A 25,193-nucleotide genomic window follows, 5' to 3' on the forward strand; every position below is an offset into this window, starting at 1 on the left:
ACGAATAGACTCTCAGGAAATTTCAGGAGACTCAAGCAATATCCAGCTGAAGATTCAGACATACCTTCATTTCTCTTTCCATTACGTTGTTGGACAAGTATAATAACAATTTGATCCTGTCAGTGTGAGAAAACAAAAGCATTATACTGGGTGTAATTTGATGATAGCCATTTGCCCCATTGAATTACGTTATAGTGTGCTCTGGGGCTGCAGGCAGCTCTGCCCGTGCTCCATACTGGAGTGATTTTCTAAAAATCAATTATTTCCATTTATTTACTTACTGTACTTGGACAAAAAGCTAAGAAAATAATGTCCAGGTTGAAGAAAAAGAACGTTTCCCTTTAAAAGGTTGTGGTTATTTCATGCATTTTCATTGAGATGGTGTCAGGACAATGACCTGAAGGACTTCTTCAACATAGTAACATAAAGTATATTTCAAAAGCTGTGTAGACACAACAGGAGGAAGTATGTTACTTTGTACATTAGAAGCATCTAACTTACAACTCACCCTGCATGCATTAATCCAGAAAGAGAAAGTAAAAAGAATTCACAAACCAGTGTGAACCACCGACAGATTGTGTGTGTGTGTGTGTGTGTGTGTGTGTGTGTGTGTGTGTGTGTGTGTGTGTGGTCAGTTCTTCATATAACACTTTGAGGAATAATCTATTCAACACAGTGTGGGGTGAATGCAATATTACACAATATTCACTGTGAAAGGTGCAGCCCCACCCTTTAACAACATATTGATCTTATCTGTGCAATTTAGCTCTACTTCTCTTCCCTCCGGGATACACCGTCATCTCACACACATACACTGAAACAACCCACGAATAGTGACACACATGTACACACACACGGACTGGGGGTGTGATAGCGGAAAGCGTATGTATGTGTGAATGTGTGTATGTGGTGGGGGGAGGAGGGGTCACAGTCGAATACATGACTAATAGACTGTCGACATAGATAAATGACTTTTTAAGTAACAGAAAATTGCTCTGTATTCCCTCCACTGAACAGTAGTTTCCACTCTTCTCTCTATCTGGCTTCCATTTGTCTTTTTCTTCTCCTCCACTCATCCCTTTCTTTTGCTCTCTGCTCATCATATCTCCATCCTCATCCCCGCACACTCCTGCAGCACACAGTTCTCTCATTCTTGTCCAACTGTCCCCGCGTTCCCACTCCTGTTTCCAAAGCAACAAGTAGCAGAGGTTTGAGAGTCTGTCTTTTTTTTTTATCTCTTTTTGTGTGTGAAGGAAGACACAGAAAAAGATCTGGGACTGCACAATAGTAGAATTATGCAAATTAATCCACCCAGTGACAATGGATTACACCAGGCTCTCTCACAGCTGACAGAAGGGGTTTAGAATGAGCCCTGAGAGTCACTTTAAATGATTCTTGTCTCACAAATCAGATTCACATTCACACCACATTTCTGTATCCACCTTTTGCCTTTTTTCCAGCCTGGACATTTGAACAGCTGCCTGCATCATGTAAATATTCCTGAAAAACTCCAACAGTTTCATATGGATGCTACAGTTATGAATGAAGAGATTTTAGAATTACATCCAGGCACTTCCGCAACAAAGAAATGGTCCATAAAGTTGTATGTCTTTGTATTTGTGTGTGTGAAGGTGAGGCACTCACTGATTTGATGAATGGATACGCTGTCAAAAGCAAAACAGTCATGCCTTTGCCACACTCACCATACGTTAACATTGCCATCACGCAAAACTTTCCTTTATGAATTTCAAATAGGTATAATTGCAGCAAGTGCAAAATGATGCCTCTTTCTTGTCAACCCAACATCACAATACAAGCATGTTTTACTTCAATTGCAGGGACCCGCTGCCTTCTCAGGGCTTGTATTGTAATCAATTAACGGATCGCACATAAACCACTTTGTGAATATTTCATTACAATGTGGCAAATACAGAATCCACGTGTGCATCCATACTTGCGCAAATTGTTGACGTGAATTGATTTTGCATTCACACTCCGTGCGGATTTCAGCATGTACAGTGTTGCTTGTCTAATACATTGCTCACCAAATGAGGTGATTTGACAAGCTGGATCTTGATCTACCCTCTCAGCTCATCAGTCCTGACCTTTATGAACTGAATTTCACACAGCAGTTAAAATACTGACAACATGTGGCATTACAGACAAACTGCTGAGCATGATGGGAATTTTATTTTGTCTTCTTTTATCTTCTTTATGCAGGTATTAATGTCTAGATCGTGCCGGATGAGTGAAACATACATCATTTATGTTGGAAGTATTTTTCAAAATTGACTGTCAGTCTGATATTATTTGTACAGAAAAACAATCCCCCCCATTAAAATCCTTAAACATGGAGTAAGCGTCTCTCTCATTAAAAATTCTACATCAGATGAATTTACAAATATTTGTCATTTTACATTTTCACTGCTTGACAGGAGATGTCTCCTAATTCTGTTCTGGAGTAAGATCATCTTCCAAAAATTTTTGCGGCGTCACAATTCCTGCTTCCTAAAAATCAGATTGTTTCTGAGTACAGAAAAAAAATTGCAATAAATGTGGAAGCAGAGATTCCAAAAAGCTCAAACATTCAACTGTGAGAAGAATACACTTAAGGCTTTCACAGTAAGCAGAGCTGACCTGCGTGGTTGTAATGGTATATGGTGAAAAAGGCTGAATACAATCGGAGTAAAGTTAAACACCACAAAACCAAAGCCCACCGGCTCTGTGAATTAGCTTTGACTTGTGTTCCTGTGTCCTGTGGATATACTCAGAAGATCATTGTTTCCAGCGTAACAGATATTTTTGGCCTCTCTGGCTTGAAGAACGTACACACAGATGAGTGCAAATTGGTCAAGAATGTTTAAACTGCTGTGCTGTTTCTTGCACTACATGCGTGCATTTGCTGTCTTTGTTTGTTCGTTATATTAGCTAAAACATCAGGATGCGGCAGCCCTGTACTCACCGACAAGCTGCGATGATTGTGTATGTGTATTCACATGATCTGTGTACCATGACGTGTTTATGATCATGAAAGGAAAAAGAAAAAAACAAGATTTTTGCCCTTTCTTAAATAATTAGAAATTCCTCGATGCAACAGTGAATCTGCATTGTGTGTTGACTGACAAAACACAATACTGGAGAGGAACGTGTGTGTAACAGAGCAATGTGTGCGTGCGTGGGGGGGTGATAAGAGGAAGCTATAGGAGGAGAGTCAACACTTGTACCTTGCACTTCCCCTTGTATCAATGAAGCTCTGATAGCAAATGGCTTTCATAACAACCCAAGAACACTCTCCAAGGGGTCTCAAGATACAGCTATTCTTTTTCTCCTAGAGCTGCCATCATCTTTACCTCAACAATCCTGCCCCTGTCAGCACCCATCAACCCCTACAACCTCTGAGCCTGCCGATATTGACAATAAAACAGGAGGCATAGGATCAGCCAGTCAGCGTGAATGTGTGCACACATGTATATATTTGTGTGTTGTTGAGAAGGTTCATGAGTGGACACTCCTTCCTGCACCACCGCCAAGAGAAAGAGCTTCGTGTGCACCCGGTATACTCTCACACAGTGGGATGAAGACAGATTTTATGGAAGCATGGGGAGGAATACAAAGAGGCAACTGTATGGAGACAGAAATGTACTTGTCCTTGTCACAGTCTTGACTTCGGTCATCTCTGGTTACCTGCTGCAGAACATGTGAGAAACATTCAGTTTTGTCACGCATCATACATGGACTATCAAATGGAACTGAAGAGAAAAGGATATTCGTGCACCCTATAATAAGAATGCACAGCCTTTTTACAGTGTAGGACACATTGTACGGAGAGCCTCCTGAACATACATGTTTCTGTTATGAGGTTTTCTGGGATTTAAAGGGGCTGTACAGAATGATGGGAGCAGGATTAAGAGACAGATAAGAAGAGTCACTATTTACATTGAAATGGCTGTGCTGCTTGGGAGAGGAGAGGATGAGGCAAGGTCGAAATGGAAATAGATGAGAATAAGATGATGTGATCTGGAATCTGAATGTGAATGGGAAGCAGGTTGAAGGTGCAGACAGAAATAATCATGTGTTGGATGTTTGCGTTGATAGATACAAGATCAGCATGCATACCATTTCCCTCATCCCTGCCCCAGAAGGGCTCTTAGGTGGCAATTTCATCGCTGTTTTTTCCCTCCTAATGTTTGCTGCTGAGGTATCAAACAAAAAGTGGATTTTGCGAGCTTGAAGGAGTTTTCATTTTGCTGTCTCGGGTGGGATTGTTAAATCAGACAGTGTTTATAGATCTTGGGGGTCAGAGCTTTCAGAAACCCCATTTGTTGGTGCCATCATCCCCTTGGTAACAATAAAAGACGATCAATGTGTGTGAATCAGTTTGTGGCAAAGACCCAGACCCAGCACACCTGAGGGCAAACACCCTACCATCATCTTTGCTCACTGCTGAGAGAATGGTGAAGCTTAAGACATCATGGATGGATTCAACAGTGCTTACTTTCACTATGTCTCACTATTTCTCTGTCCTCTGCTTGTGACTGCAGCATCTGCAGCAAGACTGATCGATAGATCACACCAACAAGAGGTCTTGAGGCCAATTAGGCCTGGCAAGCTGGGTCAGGGCCAAGCTGGTGTCAGACTGTGTGTCAATACTGAAGCTTGTCTGCCCTTAGGAACAATGGATAAGGAATAAAGGCAGATAAATGTTATTGTGCCTGTGCGAAAGAGTGCATGTGTTTATGTGTGTGTCCTGAGAGCTGCAGTTATTGATGTACATAATCATCAGCCCAGACGTTCTAGCACATCTGAAGACCTCACCCCATTTCCCCATTCGCAGTGAATGCCTCCCCCACTGCCAGGTTTGTTCCTACATACCAAACAGAGCAGAGAAGTGATGGAGGGCGGCTGATCAAATGTCACTGTCCTGCTTTCATGCATGATGCATTAGCGCCCTCTGTTGGTGAGTCACAGGATGATTTGGGAAAATATCCTCTTATCATGTTCATACATACCAGTTCATTGGAATGCTAAAGTAACTTTTGAACTATATATTCAATTGTTATTTCATGCACATAACATATTCTAATACTGGTGCCCTCTCCTGGAATATCTGATACACATCATGTATTATTCATGAACTCTCTGACCTTAAACGCTGGGCTGTTAAATGTAGTGAATATATAAGGTGGGGGTTCAGTCATGATTTGACCAAGCAATAACAGTCTCTCTCTCTCTCTCTCTCTCTCTCTCTCATTCTCTCTCTAGTACACACACACTCTCACTCTCTGACAATCAAGTTAATTAAAGTATTTGAACAATCAGGTATAGAGTCGAGGCAGCGTTGGTCCCCCTCCAGCTATGCACTTTAAATCTTAATCAGACATGCACTGATTAAACTTCATTTCAGCAACTAAAATTTAAAAAAGACATTTTGCTGTCAAGAGCACATAAGATCCACAAATATCTGATGTCTGACTTTCACCTCAAGTTCAAGCCTGTGTGTTTGTGTACATGTATACACCCGCGTGTGCATGTTAGTATCACTCTAAACACAGGCTTTCTGTGTAAGCCCCAAGATCGGTGAGTTTTAAATGCAAAGTTTGAGATTGCTCATGACATCATTTGTTTGTATAGAAGTTTAGTTGTGAGGTATACTGTGACACCAGATGGTAAAAGTAGGCTAATGAAAAAAGAACTGTAAATATGCCAAGGGAAATTAGGCATCTAGCTTGTTTTTCAAAGCTTGACTAACCAGTTATGTCATGACAAATCCTGCTCTAGGCTAGAAAGGCTTTGGTGCTGCTGCTTTGGCATCCAAACTGCTATGCATGTCAGTTCAGGCCAAGCAAAGCAGTCCCGCCCGTCTCAACCTGAGGGTCTCCAAACTAGAAATTCAGTTCATGAATCATGCAGACCCAGGGCTCTTGCATGAAATCACTTATTTGTTCCATTTTTTTGTTGGACTGACAAAGTTGGACAGTTAATGCCAGAAGCTACTGCAAGAACTGGGGATTTTCTACCTGGTAATGGTTCCAGGAACTGCTTCATTCAGATCCTGTGAATAGAGAGAAGATTGGGAGCTTGAGCAGAGGGAAGTGGCTTGGAGAAGAAGAACAGAGGAATTGTTCAGCTCTATTGCCTGAGTAATTTCATCTTGTATGTGACCTCACTTCCAGGAGTGTGTCCGGCTGACAGATGTAGCCTACGGTTATAAAGTGCTTTTTTGCTCCCGTGTCAGTGCCGTAAAGTTTTACAGCGCTGAGGTTCCGGTGTTACAAGGTTCACATTAGCAGCTGCTGCATGGCCTTCTTGGTTTTTGGATACAACATAAAAATGAGTCAAAATAAGGATCAGGACTGACATTTGGACCTTAACGTAAGTCATTGATCTCTACTACATTACTTCAGACTATCACAGCTTCCATTCTTTCACTATGCCTGAGAGCATAATCACAGGAAGGCAATGATTGTTGTTTAGTATTCTTTTGTGCACATCGGGCGTTCACTTCCATTAAAAGTTTTTCTGTCTGTCAGCCTGTCAGTGACAGCAGACAAAATATGTTGCTGGAAAGAAAAGGGACAAGGTAATTTAAGGTACACACAAGGAGGCCGTTAGCATTTCTGTGCACATAAAAAGAATTGTGTGAACTCTAGGGTGGAACAATGTTCCAGCGGGAATGTCAAGATATCGTTTTAAGAACTTAAATGCTTGTCAATAAACACTGAGCGCAAAGAAAAAGCAATCACTCTGAATCCTTAATTTCACCTTCTCTTGTATAAACACTTGCGGTGACAATCACTCCTGTTTGAGGGCTTTCCATTTAGCGGCAGAGTGTTTTAATGCATATGCAAACACACCCTAAACCCTCTAGTGTACTTTATCTAGATAGACAACTCTCTCCGGGGTTAAAAGTTGACAGAAAAGTACAATGAAATCGAGAGAGCCGATCCTGATATCTTTTACAACACAAATAGCTGGCTGAGGGTCTAGGGACCTTATAAACAATGTCTGGACAAACTGAGCCAGCAAACAACAGTCAACACTACTGATCTACATCTACTGATGCAACGTGTCATATAGCTGATTCACAACATTTCATATCTTTTTTTTTTTTTTTTTTCAACAAGTTCAGCAAAAGCTGTAAATCACACAGATACTGAAACAGGGGGGTTCTACTTCATCCACTTTCAAGGACAAGTTTAACAGATGTCTGGAATTGTAAGAAACAAAAAAAGAAAATAACCACTCTCCGACTGAGGCATACCCTGGCGGAAGTCATTAGCAACCTCATAAATAATCTGTCTTAACGGTCTCCACCCCAACTTCTACCTGCATTGCCATATGACATGTGACCATGACAGCAAGGCAGCTCCTGAATCAAGTTGCATAGGAGAACAGCAAATGTTGGTGCCTGCAATTCATAAAAGAAGAGGAAAGGCCAGCAACACTCGTGTCCTTCTATGCTCGAAGGAGCTTTTCAATGCACATAAGGTTCAACACAACAGGGCTTTAACACAGACCAGTTTCAACAGCGTCTTCATCAGTGTGTCTGACACACTGAGCATAGAGGGACACGGGTTGTCGCTGGCCTTTCCTCATCTTTCATGTATTATTTGGCCCTGCACCTCTGAATTTTTTGCAGCATTTTGTTGAGTGTGCGTGTTTTTCTCTGGCTGCCTACAATTGATAGTAACTGACAGGGAACTGTGGGTGAAAGAGGAATGACCAAGCCCTGGTTTTGCAGAAGCTAATGTTTTACATTTATGCTTCAAAAGACTTAATTTAATGCTTAACTGGCAAACAATATTTAAAGACCCCAACTGATGGCACTTTTTAATTGCTACCTCATGTCTGTCTTTAATAAACTTATTTTAATTGCCTTTTGACTTCATTTCTATCCAGCAGACCTAAGAGCCTGCACTGTTGTTCCTCCTGAAACGCAGGGCAGTCAACTTAGTCTTCACTTAAAATTGGATGCTGTGCAAGGGTAAATGCTGTCTCTTCAAAATGATGCTGCAGGAGCAAGCAAGGTTGTCTAAATTGATAAAAATGATCTCACCATTCTCACATCTCTTCCTTGCATCTTCAATCACTCTTAAAAGACACGATGAGGAAGTATAGTACACGCATGTAACTGAAGTATAAACTCTCCCTTCCACTGCCTCAGGTGAAATCACTGCTCTGTCATTTACAGGTCAGAGGACATTTCTGAGAAAACTGTTTGTTGTGCCATAAAGTAATCATGCATATTGCAACCAAAGGTAAGTTCGTACCAGATAAAGGGGTTTGTTTATTTATCTATTTATCTATTGGCCATGTGGCTCAGCTGCCTCTCCTTTTGGTCAGGGCTCCATTTTCACTTACAGTTTTGCTTTATAGAACAACAGTCTGTGAGTAGTGTCACAGTACATGTTTCCTAGACTGCTATTCAGGTGAAATAAATGGAATACTCCTCTGAATTACTGTAATGTTTAAGATATTTCTATGAAATTGACTCATGAGGCAGGGTTATTCCTGAATGGTGTAACTGGTTGAATATGGGTGCAACACAATCTAAGTCAAGGTTACAGACCCTGTTTACAGCCCTGAGACTTGCAGGATAGCAGTCTTACCTTTTTGTGAGATAACAGTTGTGAATGTCGTTGCTGTTGTCTGCATTCAGATCTGCAGGTTTTGAAATTCAGCCTCTTCCATGTCAGGCAGCAGGTAGCTCTGGTTCTGCCACATGGAATCGGCCATTATTTCAATACTAATGAGTCGGGCGGTTTCCATCTGCTGGCAACTGTTCTTTTCTCTTCTGCTACGTCTGCCAGTAGAGTAATTTTCTCATTAATGGAACGCTCCAAGAGTGAAGTATCATTAAGAAGAATAACCATTTGCAAGCAAGGTATACCTATTATCTCAGAGAGAAAACCAGAGACCAGCTCCCAAATATTTCAGACTTCATGCCTGTTCACGACTGGATTACCAGAGCAAAACAGACAATTGAATCCAGGGTTTGTTTTTCTGCATATAAAATCATTTGCATGGAACATGATAGGTTAGGTAAATAATGGTTATATGGAATATGTCAACTCATGATGGGGATTTCAGTGAATAAGGGAAACATGTTTAATCGTTTGCCAGTTAAACTCAGAATTTTGCCAATTGTTAAATGTCTAAAAGAAAAACTATGTGATCCTCTGTTACAGATTTCCACAGGGAGGGAGTCTCAAGTATACGACCACACAATTCTCCTAAAGAACATGTGGCATCAGTTGACAATAAAGGTCTTTTAAAAAAATAAATCCTATTATCAAAAACATTAGGATTATTGAATATTGGACAGTTGAAATACAATTCTTTTTTCTTATTATTTCTTGGCTGACAGGCATGTTATAATGGGAATACTGAAACAAACTCAGTTTTTATCGATTTCATGGTGAGTTTGTAAGGCAATATCTTCAATGTATATGGGCGAACTATTAACAAGAGCATCTGGATCACATGGCTCTGACATCGGTTGTAGGATGAAGCAAAGTCAGCGTCTCCCCCCGCCACCCTTAACAGGATAATAGAAGAAAATAGATGGATGGAAGATTGCAGCAGTTATCGCTACTTGTAACGCTGGCTAAACTTGAACTCCTCAGCTTCTTCGTGTATCTACAACTGGGATGTCCAGGATATTTAAATGATTCCCCAAATGATTTTATACCAAGATCTCTGGCTGCATGTGAGAGATGAAATCCAAAAAAAAAGTAACAGAACATCGTCAGCACAAAAGGATATACGCTGAGCGAGTCTTTGATGACAATGGGATAGTAATGTGCAGACCGATGCACAGCTAGGGGCTAATGGCTCCTAACTGGCTTTCAATCAAGACCCCTGTCTTGGGTTTAGTGAAATATCCAATCAGACAGTCAAATCATTCTCTACTAGTGATTTTTCAAGGATTTTGCTCAAGAAAACTCTCTCAAAATCTGCCCACAGATAATATTTTCGCATATGCCCTGTCCAAGACCCTGACAAAAGTTTCATCACCTGCAACTGTAGGACTCTACTCCTCATGTCAGAATCGTCTCAGCATGATCCTCAAACAAATGGAAGGTATGGCTACACTCCACATCCCAGCATGGTAGTCGGCTCAATCTATCTACTATTTCAAGTCCTGTGAAAATGTACTCTCTCCATGGAAACTAAGCGATGTTATTAAATAAACAAATAAATTGTGCAATAACAAGGGGAAGAATGTATACACAGTATACAATTTTAAGGAGAGTGACGTCCTCCAGGTTGTCGAGTTGAAGCTGAATAATGGATGACGCCATCCTCATCCTCTGCTGGTTGAACCTGTCTGCATCACTTCATCAAAACCCGTTAACCCAGCACACACAAACAATTGCACAAATGTTGTGTGGAACATCAATGTGTCAGAACATGCCTCTCATTTAAATTTTTCAGAAAAAAAAGAAACAAAGTGTTGCAGAGGTCTGCTCTCGCCCAATAAATCTTTTTGTCTTTTCAGTGTACATGCAGCGTGAGACTCTGAGGATCGAGGAGGAGTACAGAGGAAGATCCCGGCCTCGCTCAGTTAAGCCTTCAGTTACTGGCATGCTAGCACTCATTTCCCGAATGCTCTTCTACAAACCTATTTGGACTGAAGAAAATCAGCATCACCTTAATATCAGGTTCATTTATGTGAATTTTAGTGCCTGGCATTTTGCAGGCAGTGACCTGCTGTGGGCTGGGCTTGCCATTCGATTGTTTCAGGCTATGCAGTTGAACTTTGGGAAATTACAACTCGTATTCTACCGCGTGGCTCAACATGACGAAGAGGAGGAAATCCAAAAGAAGGTTTTTGAACTGTCTTAACTTCTTTACCAGTTGGATTTCAAGATAATGTATACCCATGAACAATATCAGTTATATGTGAATCAATTATGAGAATGTAACAACTAAAATCAGGTGTATTCCTACGCTCTGGAAAACATGACAAAGATGAAAAACGATATTTTATTTTCAGAATAGAAAATAAAGCTGATGGGTCATGAGGGTCAAGATGCACCTAGAATGGCAGATCCCAGTATGGATCAGTAGAAGGACTGTGCATCGATTACATTGTATTTCTAGTCGTTGAATCAATATATCGATACGGATCAATGTATCATTAAAATCCTCAGTACATCTTAAATACATACTTCAAACTGTCTTACTACAGTAGCTCTTCAGTAAGTATACAAAAATAAAGTTTCATTAACTCCAATGAAGTATAGAGTAAGTGTGCTAATGTCATTCAGATTACAGAACGCCGCTGATTATGTCTGTCACCGAATATTTAGTTTATCATTAACTTGTTGTTGCTGTGGAAGATATTCCTCTTGTGCCACCTCCCACTATTTTATTTGAATTAAGCAGCTCCCCCATTGGCTTGGGGCAATGTACTTAGGCAAAGCACCAGCAACAGCACACGCACATTTTTTTTAGGATGTACATCGTTTATGTGACATTTTCCAATGGGAACACACGAAATCTGCTCAGATTCAGAATCAAAGAAGCTATTAGAGGCAATTCTCTAGAGAGTACTTATCAAGACATTTCACTTTATCCCACAAAAAGACAGTAACATTCTTGTGTTGCCACAAATTCATGACAATCCATCCTACATTGTAGGTTTTTTCTGTAACTGCTTGTTTTTGGTCTGTTGTCTGTTCTCGTAAAAATGTCTCAAGAGTGTGGAGGAGGATGGTCCAAATCACTGGAGGTCCAAGAAGATTCGCTGCTGCCCTCTGTGGTTTCTCTTCCTGCTCAGTCTGGTCATACCACTCATCATCCTGGTGTTCCTACTGACGTATGAACTTCCCAAACATGAGGTGAAACCAGAGGAGGTCAGTGGAAAGTCAGGCCAGTCAGGCCAGTCAGGCCTGGGTGTTCTGGAGGGTTTGATCATTGCTTCAATTGGAGTCCCTGCAGCCAATGCAGTGAGGATCATCTTCATGCTGGCTAAGAACCTCATCTTCAGCCAGGAGCTAAATATCAAGAGGGGGATGGACAACAAGCGTCTCAGCAGCCAACTGGGCTTCATGAACGAAGTGAGGAAGGAGATGTGGTTCCTGTCTCGTTTCATTGAGTTTATGGAGGTTTTTGAGAGGAGACGAATCAGAATAGTGTTGAAAATAACCAATCTAGACCGCTGTTCGCCCCAAAAGATTGTTGCCGTTTTAGATGCTGTCAACATTCTGCTGTCAAATGAGGAAAGTCCATTTATTTCTATTCTGGCTGTCAACCCAGACATTCTTGTGCAGAAGGTGAACTTTGCAGATGGCTGCTTCAGTAAAGAAGACAGAGCATATGCATTGTTGAACCGCATTGTTACTCTGGCCTTCACGGTTCCACCACTATGTGATGATTCAAAGTGCAGTTTATTTTACAGCCTGGCCAGCAATTCAAAAGTCCCTGAAGATTTAAACACGTGGGAGGATAAACAAAGAGGCTTCAAAAACGCACCCTCACCAGATGTATTTGCAGTGGAGATTGCATTGGTGACGAAAGAGTCACAGCCGCTGATGAACAAAACCACAGCAGCACTGGACGTAGCGGAGGAGGAAGTGGAGACGGTGGTCCAGAGCATCCTGAGCAGCAATGACAGGAAGCTAAATGAGTACATGTCAGACGATGCCATGTCAATGAGGAGAGTGATCAACTCCATCCGAGTGACTGTCATCATCATGAAAGCCTTAAAAACAGAGCTTCCTCAGCCAGAACTTGTAGCAGCATGGGTGGTCTTGGCCAATCAGTGGCCCTGCCGACTCAGCTGGCTCATCCAGTGTGTGGAGGACGTTGAACAGAGAGCAGAAATTGATGGTAGGACAGTAGCCGATGATGCAAAGACTCTATGGAAGGTCTTCAGTGAGTCCAGAGCTGAACTTTATGTGATGCGCGCAGAGATCGATGACCTCCTCGAGCAGGATGGAGACCCCGAGATGTTTGAAAGATTCCTCACTGTCGATTTCCAGTTCACCATAAAGGACTTGAAGACCTTTGAAATGGCTACAGTGAACCTGGACCATTCAATGAGGAAGGAGTTGGCTCAGGTCAGAGGGACGGCCAGGTTAAAAGATTCAGGCTGGATGAGGAACTTGGCTCCTTTGCCAATCACTGCTATCATCAATATGGGGACAGAGGATATATGTAAAGAGGTGAGACACTGACGGGAGGTAATTCAATACTCAAGGTGTCAAAATTCTAAGGGGTGCAAACAAAATGTATTGGACTAAAAATTAGACGAAAGCATTTTTCTAATGCTTGTTTTTTGGGGGAAAGACATTTTACATCTCACTCGTACAGCAGGGTAAGTTCTCCAAGAAACTATTCCATTAATCCAAGAAGATTCCTCATGCCTGATGTCACTGAGTTTACACACTATTCTCTCAGGGTGCTTTAACTAATAATTTTCCTCACAGTTACCCCTTGACATCCTTCCTTTCTGAGCTTCCAATTATTTAGGAACGTGTGAGCTGCTTGACAGATTAACTCCACTCTGCTCTTGTCGTATAGATGGTGGAAGACTCTTGATTGCACTAAATTTGACGAATTAAGTTAGTTCTTCAGTAGCAGAACACGTGACAGAAGCCTTCAGAAACTCAAGTCGGCTTCAAAGATATTCAGAGTTCTCAATAAAGCAGCACCCATCAGGCAGCCATCCATTAATGTGTAATATTCCTCCTCCAGAGTGCCTCAGAGCCATGAACAGCTGATTTTTGTTTCATGAAAACCAAAAGTACAATTATAACAAAACATGTTAGCTTCTTCTTGAACTGTTTCAGAGCCAGACTGGTTTAGCAGCACACAACTTAACCCTAAATCAAGAGAGCCAGAATTATGAATTATTTTAACACACGTGCCACTTCTTAACATTGGGTTTTTCCTGAGGTTTTAAAACATGAAACACTTCTAATTTTGAATCTTTATTCTATTAGGCTTTTTGTTCCTGTCTGATTTTACACATGAAGAGCACACTGGAAAATTAGAAAATGGTTTTCAAGCTTAATGCCTCTCCACAACTTGAAATACCACATATGTATGGCTCGGTGACGTGTGCCTTACTGTAATCAAATGTTGAGTTTTACTCTGATAACAGCACAGCTTAGTTAGGATCGATTCTCATATGAGTTTATGAGTTTTAACTAAGGAATTTTTTCAATCATCATGATGTGAAGTTTCCTGAAATACTGCATTCAAAAGAAGAATGATCTTCATTCATGGATTCAGTTTACCCTTGAGGGCAAGTGGATGTTTGTACCAAATTTGAAGAAATTTCTTGACAGTGAGTGATGTCATGTCATGTTTATAACGGGACAGACAGACAACCCAAAAAATGATCACATGAAAGCAGTAAATGGGCCAAAATAAGCTTAAAGCAAAAAGAACATTTGATCTTAACGTTTGTTCGATCCACAAATGTCAGGTGAAGTCCAATTCAAATAACAAAGAAACATCAGGCTAATGAGTTACAACAGAAGGGCAACTGGTTTATGGAGAAGCTAAATCCAGCTCCTCAGTATGAAGGAGGGTGCTGCTGACGCCTCTGAGGCCTTCATGCTCAGCTGCCCTCTTGTTCTGTTGTATTCTGTTATATTTCAAACCAAGAATGACTCTGCCTTGTGTTGGAGAAGAATTTCGGAGGAACAATAGGAAGGCTCTTACTGCCGGAACAGCTGCAGTAGCAAATGTTGCATTCGTAGGACTTAGCATGGTACAAATGCTGAGACTCACATCAAGCTGAGATTAACTGATCCTGAAACCTCAGTTCTGCATGACAGACCTAATGACGATGAAGATCCAGACATTCCGGTGCGGATTAGGTTCCTAATGCTACTCTGCCCTCTTCTTGCTAGCTGGAGAGGATGGAATATCCCACTAAGTACATCGACACTGTCAGAAGCAACGACCTCAGCGGATCAACGCTGGTCTTCGGTGATGGGGATGACCTCAAAGACCTCCTAGGGATGACCTACGGTGAATGGACAAAGTTCAAACTGCACTTCCTGGGTTTACCACCACATCTTCGACAACAATACAAGAATATGCTGCCGGCACTTCCTCATCGTCAAAGCCCGCCGTCTAGACTGGCCATCCACGCTTCTCATCATTACTCATCAAACCCCGGCTCAGTTAACAAGTCTTTATAGAAGTCGAATATTGCTGAAATATCAATATTAATTAAGAACAAGCATAATTTACTTGATATTTTGGGAAGTGCCCATGCTGACTTTCTTGAGAGTAGAAGATTGATAGAAGTGTGTGTGTGTGTGTGTGTCAATACAGATGAAGATGGAGCCAACATTTCTCTTATTGGCAGTCTTGCGGTAGAAAGCAAGGTTTGATTTGGGTCTGTGGCCTTTCTATTGGTTCTGGGAGTTCTCAGCCATGCTCTAAGACAACTCAGATTTAGTCAAGCACACACGCTAAAACATGACCACCCATAATTGCAAACAGCTTTGAAAGCTGAGTAAGTCAAAGCAAGTAATGACAGCTATCCGGGATTTTCACTGGGATTTAATGATAATATAAGATCATGTGGTTTTATTAAATGTGCACTAGAAAGGTTGAAACTTTGTCTTTTTTTTTTTAATTTAGTGTTACATTTAGTGTTGAAATTCTTGATGACTCAGGGAAGCCACATGAGCTTACATGTTATTGTGCCATAAGAGAAAGTATGGGGATGTGGAAGTTAAGCTGAATTCACAGTGATATTACAGTTAAGCTTAATGATAGTGTCAAACTGTTAAGTAGCCTAGACACTGTATGTGTGTGTGTGTGTGTGTGGGGGGGGGGGGGGGGGGGTCCATTCTACTTGAAATAAATGTCACGATCAGCTTTCTTTCATTGTCATCTCTCCTATAAAAACCTCTAGACAGGAGACTCATTCTTGCACAATGTCTGTATTTTATTTTTTCATGTATGTTTCATTTTGGATTTAATGAAATATTATACCTTTGATGTACATCGTGAATGCATGCTTCAAGTTTCGAAAAATGTGAACTCTTTAATAACATCAAAGACGAAGCGGAGCCAGCAGAGGTTTAGAGCTGCTTCAGAGTCTGGTCATGTACTGGGAAGGTGTTCAGATTAATTGAAGTTCACGCTGATGTGTTGAATCATCAACTGGTTGATAAACAGGAGGTCTAACATGGTGTTGCAGCAAACTTTAAATGTCCACTTCGTGCCATCAGTAAAATTCAAGCTCTGACAACTGATATTGCAGAAATGCAAATGCATATCTCCTTCATAATAAATGATGCTGATCAAAGCACATGCCATTTTTCTTGTGTGGTGTTTCTTACAACAATTTTTGCTAGTTTAAAAACTGCCAAAGCAATGTGCTGAATCATTAATAATACTCCAACATCAAAGTGTTCTTACTTGAAATTACCAACCGAAGGTTCAATTCATCTACATTCATTTGAGCCTTTTTCCTTGAAGTGTGAGGTTAGCTAAAAATATCAGACAACCCCCGGCGTTTGCAGTACAAGCAAAAAACTGGAATGCACACTGAGAACTGGAAGCTGGTGTGATAGAAAAGTGACAGGAAAAGTGAAACTGAAAATATCACATGGTAACTCATGAAATGGCACCAGAAGCCCTTCGAGTACATTCTTTAACAGTGAGTGCAAAGCTTTAGCCTGAGCTGTTCTCCCAGTAATTGCTCATAAAAGTTTTATTGAATTTGTCATGTCAGCAACAAGAAACGTACCATTTCAACAGTGATCGCTCTGTTTTTGCTTGTTTGGAGGTATGAGAACACGGATGTTAGTTTGGTAAGATCCTGCTTTCAGTTTACTTGAACTGTGCTAAAGCACAATATAAAACTGACTGGATACATGTTAATCATTGTTTTCATTTTAAGACACATAGTTCATAAGGTCAAGGCACATATGTATACACAATATGCAAATTGCAACAATCTTGAGACGTAGCACCAGGCGATTGTTGTCGGTAAGGTTATGATAAGCAGAGTCCATTTCCACTGGCAGGAAAAGAACTAGATTGGACAATTTAGGAATGTGGGTTTTGAAGAAGAATGTAAAGTGGGAGCGCACTGCATTCACTGGAGGAGAAATGAAATCTGAATGGTCTAAATGAGTTTTCAACAATGACTTCTACCCTTAACTTCTAAAACAAGATATTTATCTCAACTCTGGAAAGCAGAGCTTTTTTTTTGTATGAATTGCTGATAAGTTTTCGTGAAAAATGTTTTGGTCGGGTGAAATGTTAGCTGCAGGGCGCATCCACGGTTATCACGACTGAGTAAAATTTGCATGACCACCGATTATCTGAAATATTTGTTGTCAGCTGAGAAGTAAACAGAAATACACGCCAACATTTACAAACGTAGTTCTCGTGACCATATAATACCTGTAACACACATGATCTTACAGGTAACTACTATCTTAGCTACCTCACCTGTAACATTACTGACCCAACCTGCCAGAGTTGAGGTATTGTGATATAGAGGATCAGCAACGTAGGCTAGTCCTCTATGCAGGTGACTTAGGTTTTCAAATGTCACCAATCTAACAGACTTTTCTTTTTTCAAAATTAAAAGTGTATGTGAGTTATCTTCAAACACACAAACTTTTCGTAAAAGCCGTCTAATTCCGAAAAGCAGGAATTCTTTTTCCCCTCAGGTGAATGCGAAGTGAATGCTTCTGTACCTTTCTGATGCGACAACATTTTTCCATGGATCCAAGAAGGAAATTGACGAAGAATAACGTACAAGCATAACAGTGGGTCCATAGCATCCTAATGCAGCAATGCAGCAGTAGCTCTGCTGCAGGTTTTACCATCACAGATGTGTAGAATACTTCCAGGTGCCTCAGCCTGCAGCAGCTTACTTGCGTGCTAACAGCTCGGCCAGCTTCTTCAGTCTTTTCTTCAACTCAAGAGGAAACTTCTCGTAGCATTTTTTACAGACAGGCTTCATGTCGAACTCAACAAACTTGTTCCTGCAAAAAGGAGAAGAAAGGCTTTGTACATATTTGTCTTGTTTCACAATAAAAAGTTTCGATTTTGGTTTTAAATTGTATTAGCATGTGAACTATACTTTAAGAGCAACCATTTCATCTTCTAATCTAGAGCTACTGTATGGGAACCTCTCTCATTATTCTGCAGCTTTCCCACTTGTTGTGTATGTCTGCATGCATGTATATATGCATGCATATATATATATATATACACACACACACATATATATGTACACATACATAATATTCAAACAGAAAGTCTGACATATACACGAGGATCTTATATGCCCTTATATGCCCTAGGACAGTGGTTTTCATTAAAAAAAATTTGCAAGAAATATAATATGGCACTCAAAAGAATAACACCACAAAAAAAGAAGAAGGCAGAAAAAGGCACCAACCAGCAGCAGATTGAGTGGCAAGTTGTAAGAAATTATAACTACAGAGAGATAGTCTGTTTTTTCTTGCGGTCTCTGGCATCGCGCTCACGTCGGGCCAGGCGGCGTTTCAGCTCCTCAGGCATGTGCTCATAGCAATGCTTGCACACTGGCTTGAGGTCAATTTCAACAAACTTATCTCTGGGTTGCATAGGCGAGACAAGTGAGGCATGGACAGTCAACGAAGAAATTGGAGGGAAAATGGGAGGAAGGAATGGAGCCAAAGAGGGAAAAGATGAAAGCGGACAGTGAAATACATGGAGACAAGTGTTAAGGCTAGATTAGGAAGAGGAGGGTCACAGAAAACTAGATAACAACAATTAGTCAGTAAGACTGGACAGCTTGAGTTAAAAAGGGATTAAAGAGCAGAATCACTTACTTGAGGGTGAGTTTCGTATTGCAGGTGGAGCAAGAGAAACAACTGACACACCAGGCCTTATTGAGAGCAGACACCACTGGGGGAGGCAAGGAAAAAAAGGAAACTATTTATGTTCTTGGAGCACACACAGACACGTGATGTCAACAGCCAAGACTAATTTTATCCTATTATTCATGAAAGTAATTTACACTGGGGGTGTGCCAGTGTGTGATAAGATGTGTAAATCCTCCTATTCTGTTGTTTTTAGGGTTAGACACCTGTTGTTTTCGCTCGCCAAATTGATGGTTTGAGCAAGCAGAAAATGAGATGCTGATTAACCTGAATGTATGGGACACAATATACGAGATGGGAAGAGAAATAGATACATTAGTAGTAGAACTCTGAATCGGGAACTCAGCAGACTCAGAACATAATCTCTCTTTTATGAGATGCGATATGATGACACTCACCATCGCCCTCAATCACACGGTTGCAGTGATAGCACACGTCGCCAAAGAGCTTTGACAAAGACAAGCAACTTGTCAGATATCAGAAAACACTGATGGTCATCTTAAGACAGACTGTATGTGTAAGAGGGACACCGACATTTTATTTACCTGGTTATAATGAGTCTCGCAGTAGGCTAACCCCTTTCTCTCATAATGGCGATGACCGAGGAAAGGCTTCTCACACTTGGCACATACAAAATGCTGTAAGCACAAACACATGTTGCTCAGAGACGGGAGGAAAACTCTTAATTGGTTTTTCATCAAAAAATATATTGCAAATTTTGACTAAATATTCAGAAATTCAGTTAAGAAAATGATAATCTCTATATGTTTCCATCCACTATGGTTAATCCGCAACTGTAAAGTGTAGCTCTTTGTTTTTCCTCCTGAGAGCCAGGCACACATTAGATCTGCAAGTAGTTGAACAGAAGGTTATTTCCACGAGAGATGGGCAGAGATTGATGAGGTCTCTGTCTATTAGCAGCCCTGAGGAGAAAAGTGCCCACATCGCTCCACACATTCCAATTGTTTTCATTTCAAAATGAGCTTCTCAGATTTCTCTTTAATTAATATAATTTCCCTGTGTGGACATAATGGTTACCAAATGGGAACTTCAGTATTGAGACAAAAAAAAAAAGAAGCGGTTTCACTTGGAGAGAAAGGGATGTCCAAATCAGTGTAAACACACAAAATCCTGGCATGGTAAAGATGGTCATGATTGCTCACAAACCCTCAAAGGCTTAGTCTGCTGTAGGAGGCGCAAACACAGACAGTAAACTACTGTGGGTCAGAAACATGTGCTACACATGTTTAATCAAGAAATTAATTTTGAATCAACTGAACTGATCTCAAAACAGTTCACTCACACACCTCTACATGCCACTGCTTGCCCATGGCATTAACGACACGCCCTTCAATAGGTCTCCTGCAAGCACCGCAGATAGGCACGCCCATCTTGTCGTGACACGGTAAACAATAGAGCTCTCCCTTCAGTTCCCTGGCTTCAGCTGTCAGTTCCTTGCTGCAGATTTAGAGAGAGTGGAGTCAAATTAGCAATCACACACACACAGCTTCTGCATTTGAAAGAGTCATGCAGCATCATTGAAACCCTTCTGGGAGAAACATAATGTCTTCATTCATAGAGTGAAGTTGTAGGACTGACCCACAGTTGCTGCAGTTGAAGTGGTCTGGGTGGTAAGGGTCATTCTTAAAAATCAGCGGATGGTCTTCAATGATGGCATGGCACTTCTGGCAGATGTACTTGCCCAAGCCGCGAGCCTTCTCCCGGTTATGACAAGGGCGACACAGGTGCCTGCAGTCGGCAGAGAAGAACAGCATTTAGTGGTGTCAAGATGGAACATGCAACCTTAAAAAATGTTTTAACATTCTTTGTCACTATTCCATGATTGGTAAAAGTGAGAGCCTGCAGCTTGACAGGTGTATAACCACCTGGCATACAGACTGTCAGATTATTATATTAAGATGCTAACAAGATGGCATACAAACCTGCCAGCATTTTTGACAAAGCCCACATCTGCAAGCACAGCCTGGCAGATGTCACAGCAGAAGCAGTCCGGGTGCCAGCTATTGTTCATGGCCTTAATGACACGACCAATAATGAACTCTCCTGAAAGGAAGCAAGGGCCAGACATCAGCTCCAGGCAAGTCTGCGTTTGACTTCTACAATACCTGTGAGAACTTCATAGTTTTCTCAAGGCACTGTAGTGGATTTCCTAATGAGGATTCTGAGTGATTTCTATTGTGTTCTCAGAATGACAATTTAATGTTGGTTTTAAAGCATTTGTCTCGGTTGTGAAAGAGTAATGTTGTGTTTAATGTAAGCTTGCATCAGACTAAACTGGACATTAACACAAGGGTAAATAGAGCTGAAGTTCAGGAAGTACCTCTAATCCTCAAATATTAAGAGTTGCTACTACGCTTGCCAGATGTAAAATAATGATAGTAGCAAACCTAGGGCAGTAGGGTGGTGCAGGGGTGTGCACCTGTGCCTCACTTAAAAAGTTATGGATTTGTGTCAGGTGGCCGGCTGGGGTTCTTCCTGTGTCTGCGAGGGTTCTCTCCAGGTGCTGCAGCTTGCTCCCACAGTCCAAAGATATGATTTTATTTAATTGGAGACTCTTAATTGCCTGTAGGTCTGAATGGTTGTTTGTCTCAATATGTCAGCCCTGTGATGGACTGGCCACCCGTCCACAGTGTACACGAAGAAGCTGAGGAGTTCTGCTGCAATCTTCCATCCATCTATTTTCTACCACTTATCCTGGTCAGGGGGGCTGGAGCCTATCCCAGCTGCATTCAGGTTCACCCTGGACAGGTCACCAGTCCATCACAGGACCAACACATACAGACAAACAACCATCCACACTCACAGTCACACTTACGGTCAATTTAGAGCATCAATCAGCCTCGTCCCCTCTTGATGTCTTTGGACTGTGGGAGGAAGCTGGAGTACCAGAGAGAACCCACACAGGAACAGGGAGAACATGCAGACACACACAGAAAGATTCTGTGCTCAAGCCGGGGCTCGAACACAGAATCTTCTTGCTGTGAGGCAACAGTGCTGACCACTGTACCACCAATACAATATACTGTAAATCACTGTGTTTGATGTTTGCTTTTTAAGAAGTAAAACGCGCTAAACAATCCATTATTTTTTTTTCATATTTTGATCAGGCAGCACAGTGACCTAATGTGAAGGAAGCAACTCAAAAATTACCATCCTACATTCTCATCACCCAGGATATCTTAATAATCTTGTTTTGTCTGACTAACTGCCCAAAAGCTCACAGTAAACTGTGTCATACTCACCACACTGTCGACAGCAAGGAGCAAATAGCATCTGAAAGTCATGTTCACAGTATTTCCTGCCTTCAAACTGAAGAAAACAAGATTGAGATACTTTTAACAAAGTATCACACAAATGATCACACACACAGCACAGAGCACTGCTCAGCATGTTTGATCTCTAAGCACATGGATTAAAAATACCTCATAGAAGAGTCCCTCTGGGAACTGCTGGAAACACTGGGCACACACAAAACACTGCTCATGGTAGAGTTCTCCATTACTATTGACTATCTTCTCAGTGGGAGCGAAACCACTCTTACATCGCTCACAGGCTGCACTGGCCAGGGCATTAGCAATGCTGTGTTGGGAGACAAGAACATACATGTTAGTACATTACTTCACCGGAGTCTCTGCTATCAGAGGATAGGCTTACAAGCAGATGGAGAACTCAACCGCTGTTTATCATTTCTCACATGACTCCCATACTATCTGCTGTGTTTGTTTCAGCAGCTGTCACTAAGCACGTTGGAATTACTGTGTGAATCAGCAGGGGAACCTAAGTCATCACCTAATTTGGTAAAGGAAGTTCCAGCCATGAGACAGAGAGATCTCGCCCCCATCATTAAAACGTCCAATACTGACGTCATAGGGGAATATTAACATTGGTTCATGTCCTATTATTGTGACTACATACATGCATACATATTATCAGATAAAAGACCTGCCATGTTCAACATTAAATGAAACCCAGCGTCTATTCTATTAGATGGGACACCACAGCTAACTAGCGTGCTAACTTCAGCGTACAAAACAGAAAATGTTTAAGATGGCTAAGTAGCTTAAAGGTAGCTTCATAAGTGAACTAACAATATGCCATTTACTAGTTTTTCCAACTTTAAAAGCGGGTTCTTTTCCTCACTTCGACAAAGGGTGCTGCCTTCCTACATTAGCTTTAGCTTGCTAGCTTTATAAGTTAGCGTACCACGGACTCACGTTAGCTATGTTAGCTAACTTACTACCAATGTTCATGAAAAGTCTCACCTGCCCGTCATTCCGGCCACCCCCAGCATCACCCTAAAGCATTAGAGTTTGAGAAAAAGTGGCTAAGAAGCGGACGTGTTGTGAAACTAGCGAAGTTTTTGAAGAGATACACTCGTCTATGTCCTTTTAGTCTCCCCCCCACCGGCGCAACCGCGTCTGAGCTGGCGGAGCAGTAACAGCCCACCCACGCGGGGTGTGTCCGAGGACATCAGCACCCCCCCCCCCCTCACACACACACACACACACACACACACACACACACACACTAAAGTGCGCGGTCTCGACTAATCTGGACAGATTGAAAATCCACTGGATCGCAATAGCATCCTCACTAGATTCCCTGGAATGTTTTCCTACATGGGTGTTTTTCCAGCCACCCTCTAGGGTTGCACATTCAGTGAAACCAATATCAATAATAAGTTGTCTGTAACAAAACATACTGCGGTACCACAAAGTGGAGGTATGTTTTTTAATACTCCTCAATGTACCTAAAGCATATCATCACAGGAGTACTTGAAGCATCTGGGATGGTAGTTTTTTCAGGTGCCCACTCCTTATACACATTAAAGGGATATTTGACCCCCAAAAAGTGTATTTGTCCTCTCAAGAAGCCACAAATACATGGAGGCTCTCCCTTGTGCTGCACCACTTCCTTCCTGTGTTCAACTGAACCCTAACAGCAGAAAATATTCACTTGACAAACTCAACTTCAAGAGCTGAAGACACCTACTTGTGAGGACTTGAAAGACAAAATACACTAAAGGTGAAGTATTGCTTCAGCAGATGTACTTATTGGTGTGTCCGCCTTCGTTTGGCATTATTCAACGGAGGAACTCCATTCAAACTTTGAACCTAAGTCAGGACATCCCAACATCGGCTTTCTAATTCATGCTTTAGAAACATTCATGTTCCGTTTTTGGGACATTTTTTCTTTTTAATTCAAATGAATAAAACTAGGGCGGCATAGTGGTGCAGTGGTTAACACTGTCGCCTCACAGAAAGAAGGTCCTGGGTTCGATCCCCAGCTCGAGCACGGGGTCTTTCTGTGTGGAGTCCAAAGACATCAAGAGGGGACGAGGCTGATTGATACTCTAAATTGACCGTAGGTGTGACTGTGAGTGTGACTGGTTGTCTGTCTCTATGTGTTGGTCCTGTGATGGACTGGTGACCTGTCCAGGGTGAACCCCCCCACTTGCCTGAAGACAGCCCCCCCCCGCGACCCTTAACAGGATAAGTGGAAGAAAATGGATGGATGGATTAGACTATGCTCAAGATTCATACCTAACATATTTCCTGATGTATCAGCTGCTGCCCACTGATTCAAACATATTTCATTCATTGCAGGATTATTCTTTTTTTTTTTTAATTCAGCAATCTTGCTCAGCATCATTCTTTCATATTAACCTTCAATCATTCCTGGAGTATTTCATCATAGGTGATGTGTTTCCATCTGAGGTTTCAGCTTGTAGTGTCAGCACAAAGACATACTCAGAGGTTGCCTTCTCAAACTAGTGCTGGGAAAATCATTCCCCTCTTGTGCTTTTTAAATTACCTTTGTGTTTGTTTGATAGACCATTAACATAAAATATGGTGAGTTGTTCTGGTGTTATATCACAAGTTCTACCACATCCTGCTCATCCATCCAGGACAACAACAACAAAAAAGGGAATTCAAAGAGATATTTAAACACTCAAATGGCAAAAATGCTCAAACCAAGTTGGTATCATGTCAGCCAGCTTTGGGCTGAGTAGTGTAGAGTGGTGTGTGTGTGTGTGTTTTTGTGTGTCTGCATGTATGTGTGTCTGACATTTAAATGAAACTGACAGCACTGCTTTGCTTTTGTACACAGTGCTGAAAAGCCAAAGCTGCACCCTTAATCAAGCTCAGCCAGCTTGTATTTTCTCACTAAGAAATATGATGATCTCGACAGACACTGGTGCTGTCTTTTTAGCTGCCAGAGTCAAACAATCCCAAATGATCTGTGAGGGTACGACCATCTAAAAGGATGATTGAGTGTAAACATTTGAATGTATATACGCGAGCG

The 25,193-nt window shown here is 41.5% G+C and overlaps 2 protein-coding genes across 2 annotated transcripts; one reads left to right on the forward strand and one right to left on the reverse strand.

Moving 5' to 3' along the window:
- Window positions 1-5,874: 5,874 nt before the first annotated feature.
- nkpd1 (NTPase, KAP family P-loop domain containing 1) lies at window positions 5,875-15,767 on the forward strand. The gene is made up of 6 exons (XM_086194230.1): window positions 5,875-6,372; window positions 8,192-8,258; window positions 9,967-10,083; window positions 10,502-10,830; window positions 11,706-13,172; window positions 14,871-15,767. The coding sequence occupies exons 2-6, from the start codon at window positions 8,240-8,242 to the stop codon at window positions 15,162-15,164; spliced, it is 2,226 nt and encodes a 741-aa protein (XP_086050356.1). The 5' UTR covers window positions 5,875-6,372; window positions 8,192-8,239; the 3' UTR covers window positions 15,165-15,767.
- A 121-nt stretch (window positions 15,768-15,888) lies between these two features.
- Window positions 15,889-23,324, reverse strand: lims1 (LIM and senescent cell antigen-like domains 1). Its single transcript, XM_086180879.1, has 10 exons — window positions 23,150-23,324; window positions 22,310-22,466; window positions 22,130-22,196; window positions 20,810-20,930; window positions 20,466-20,615; window positions 20,174-20,324; window positions 19,412-19,504; window positions 19,265-19,313; window positions 18,816-18,891; window positions 15,889-17,981 (listed from the first exon to the last, which is right to left on the reverse strand). Exons 1-10 carry the CDS (start codon window positions 23,176-23,178, stop codon window positions 17,867-17,869), a joined length of 1,008 nt encoding a protein of 335 aa, XP_086037005.1. The 5' UTR covers window positions 23,179-23,324; the 3' UTR covers window positions 15,889-17,866.
- Window positions 23,325-25,193: the final 1,869 nt, after the last annotated feature.

The sequence above is a fragment of the Aulostomus chinensis genome, chromosome 2 (genome assembly GCF_037954235.1).
Source record: "Aulostomus chinensis isolate RoL2024-O1b breed Wild chromosome 2, RoL_Achi_v1.0, whole genome shotgun sequence".
Lineage (NCBI taxonomy): Eukaryota > Metazoa > Chordata > Actinopteri > Syngnathiformes > Aulostomidae > Aulostomus > Aulostomus chinensis.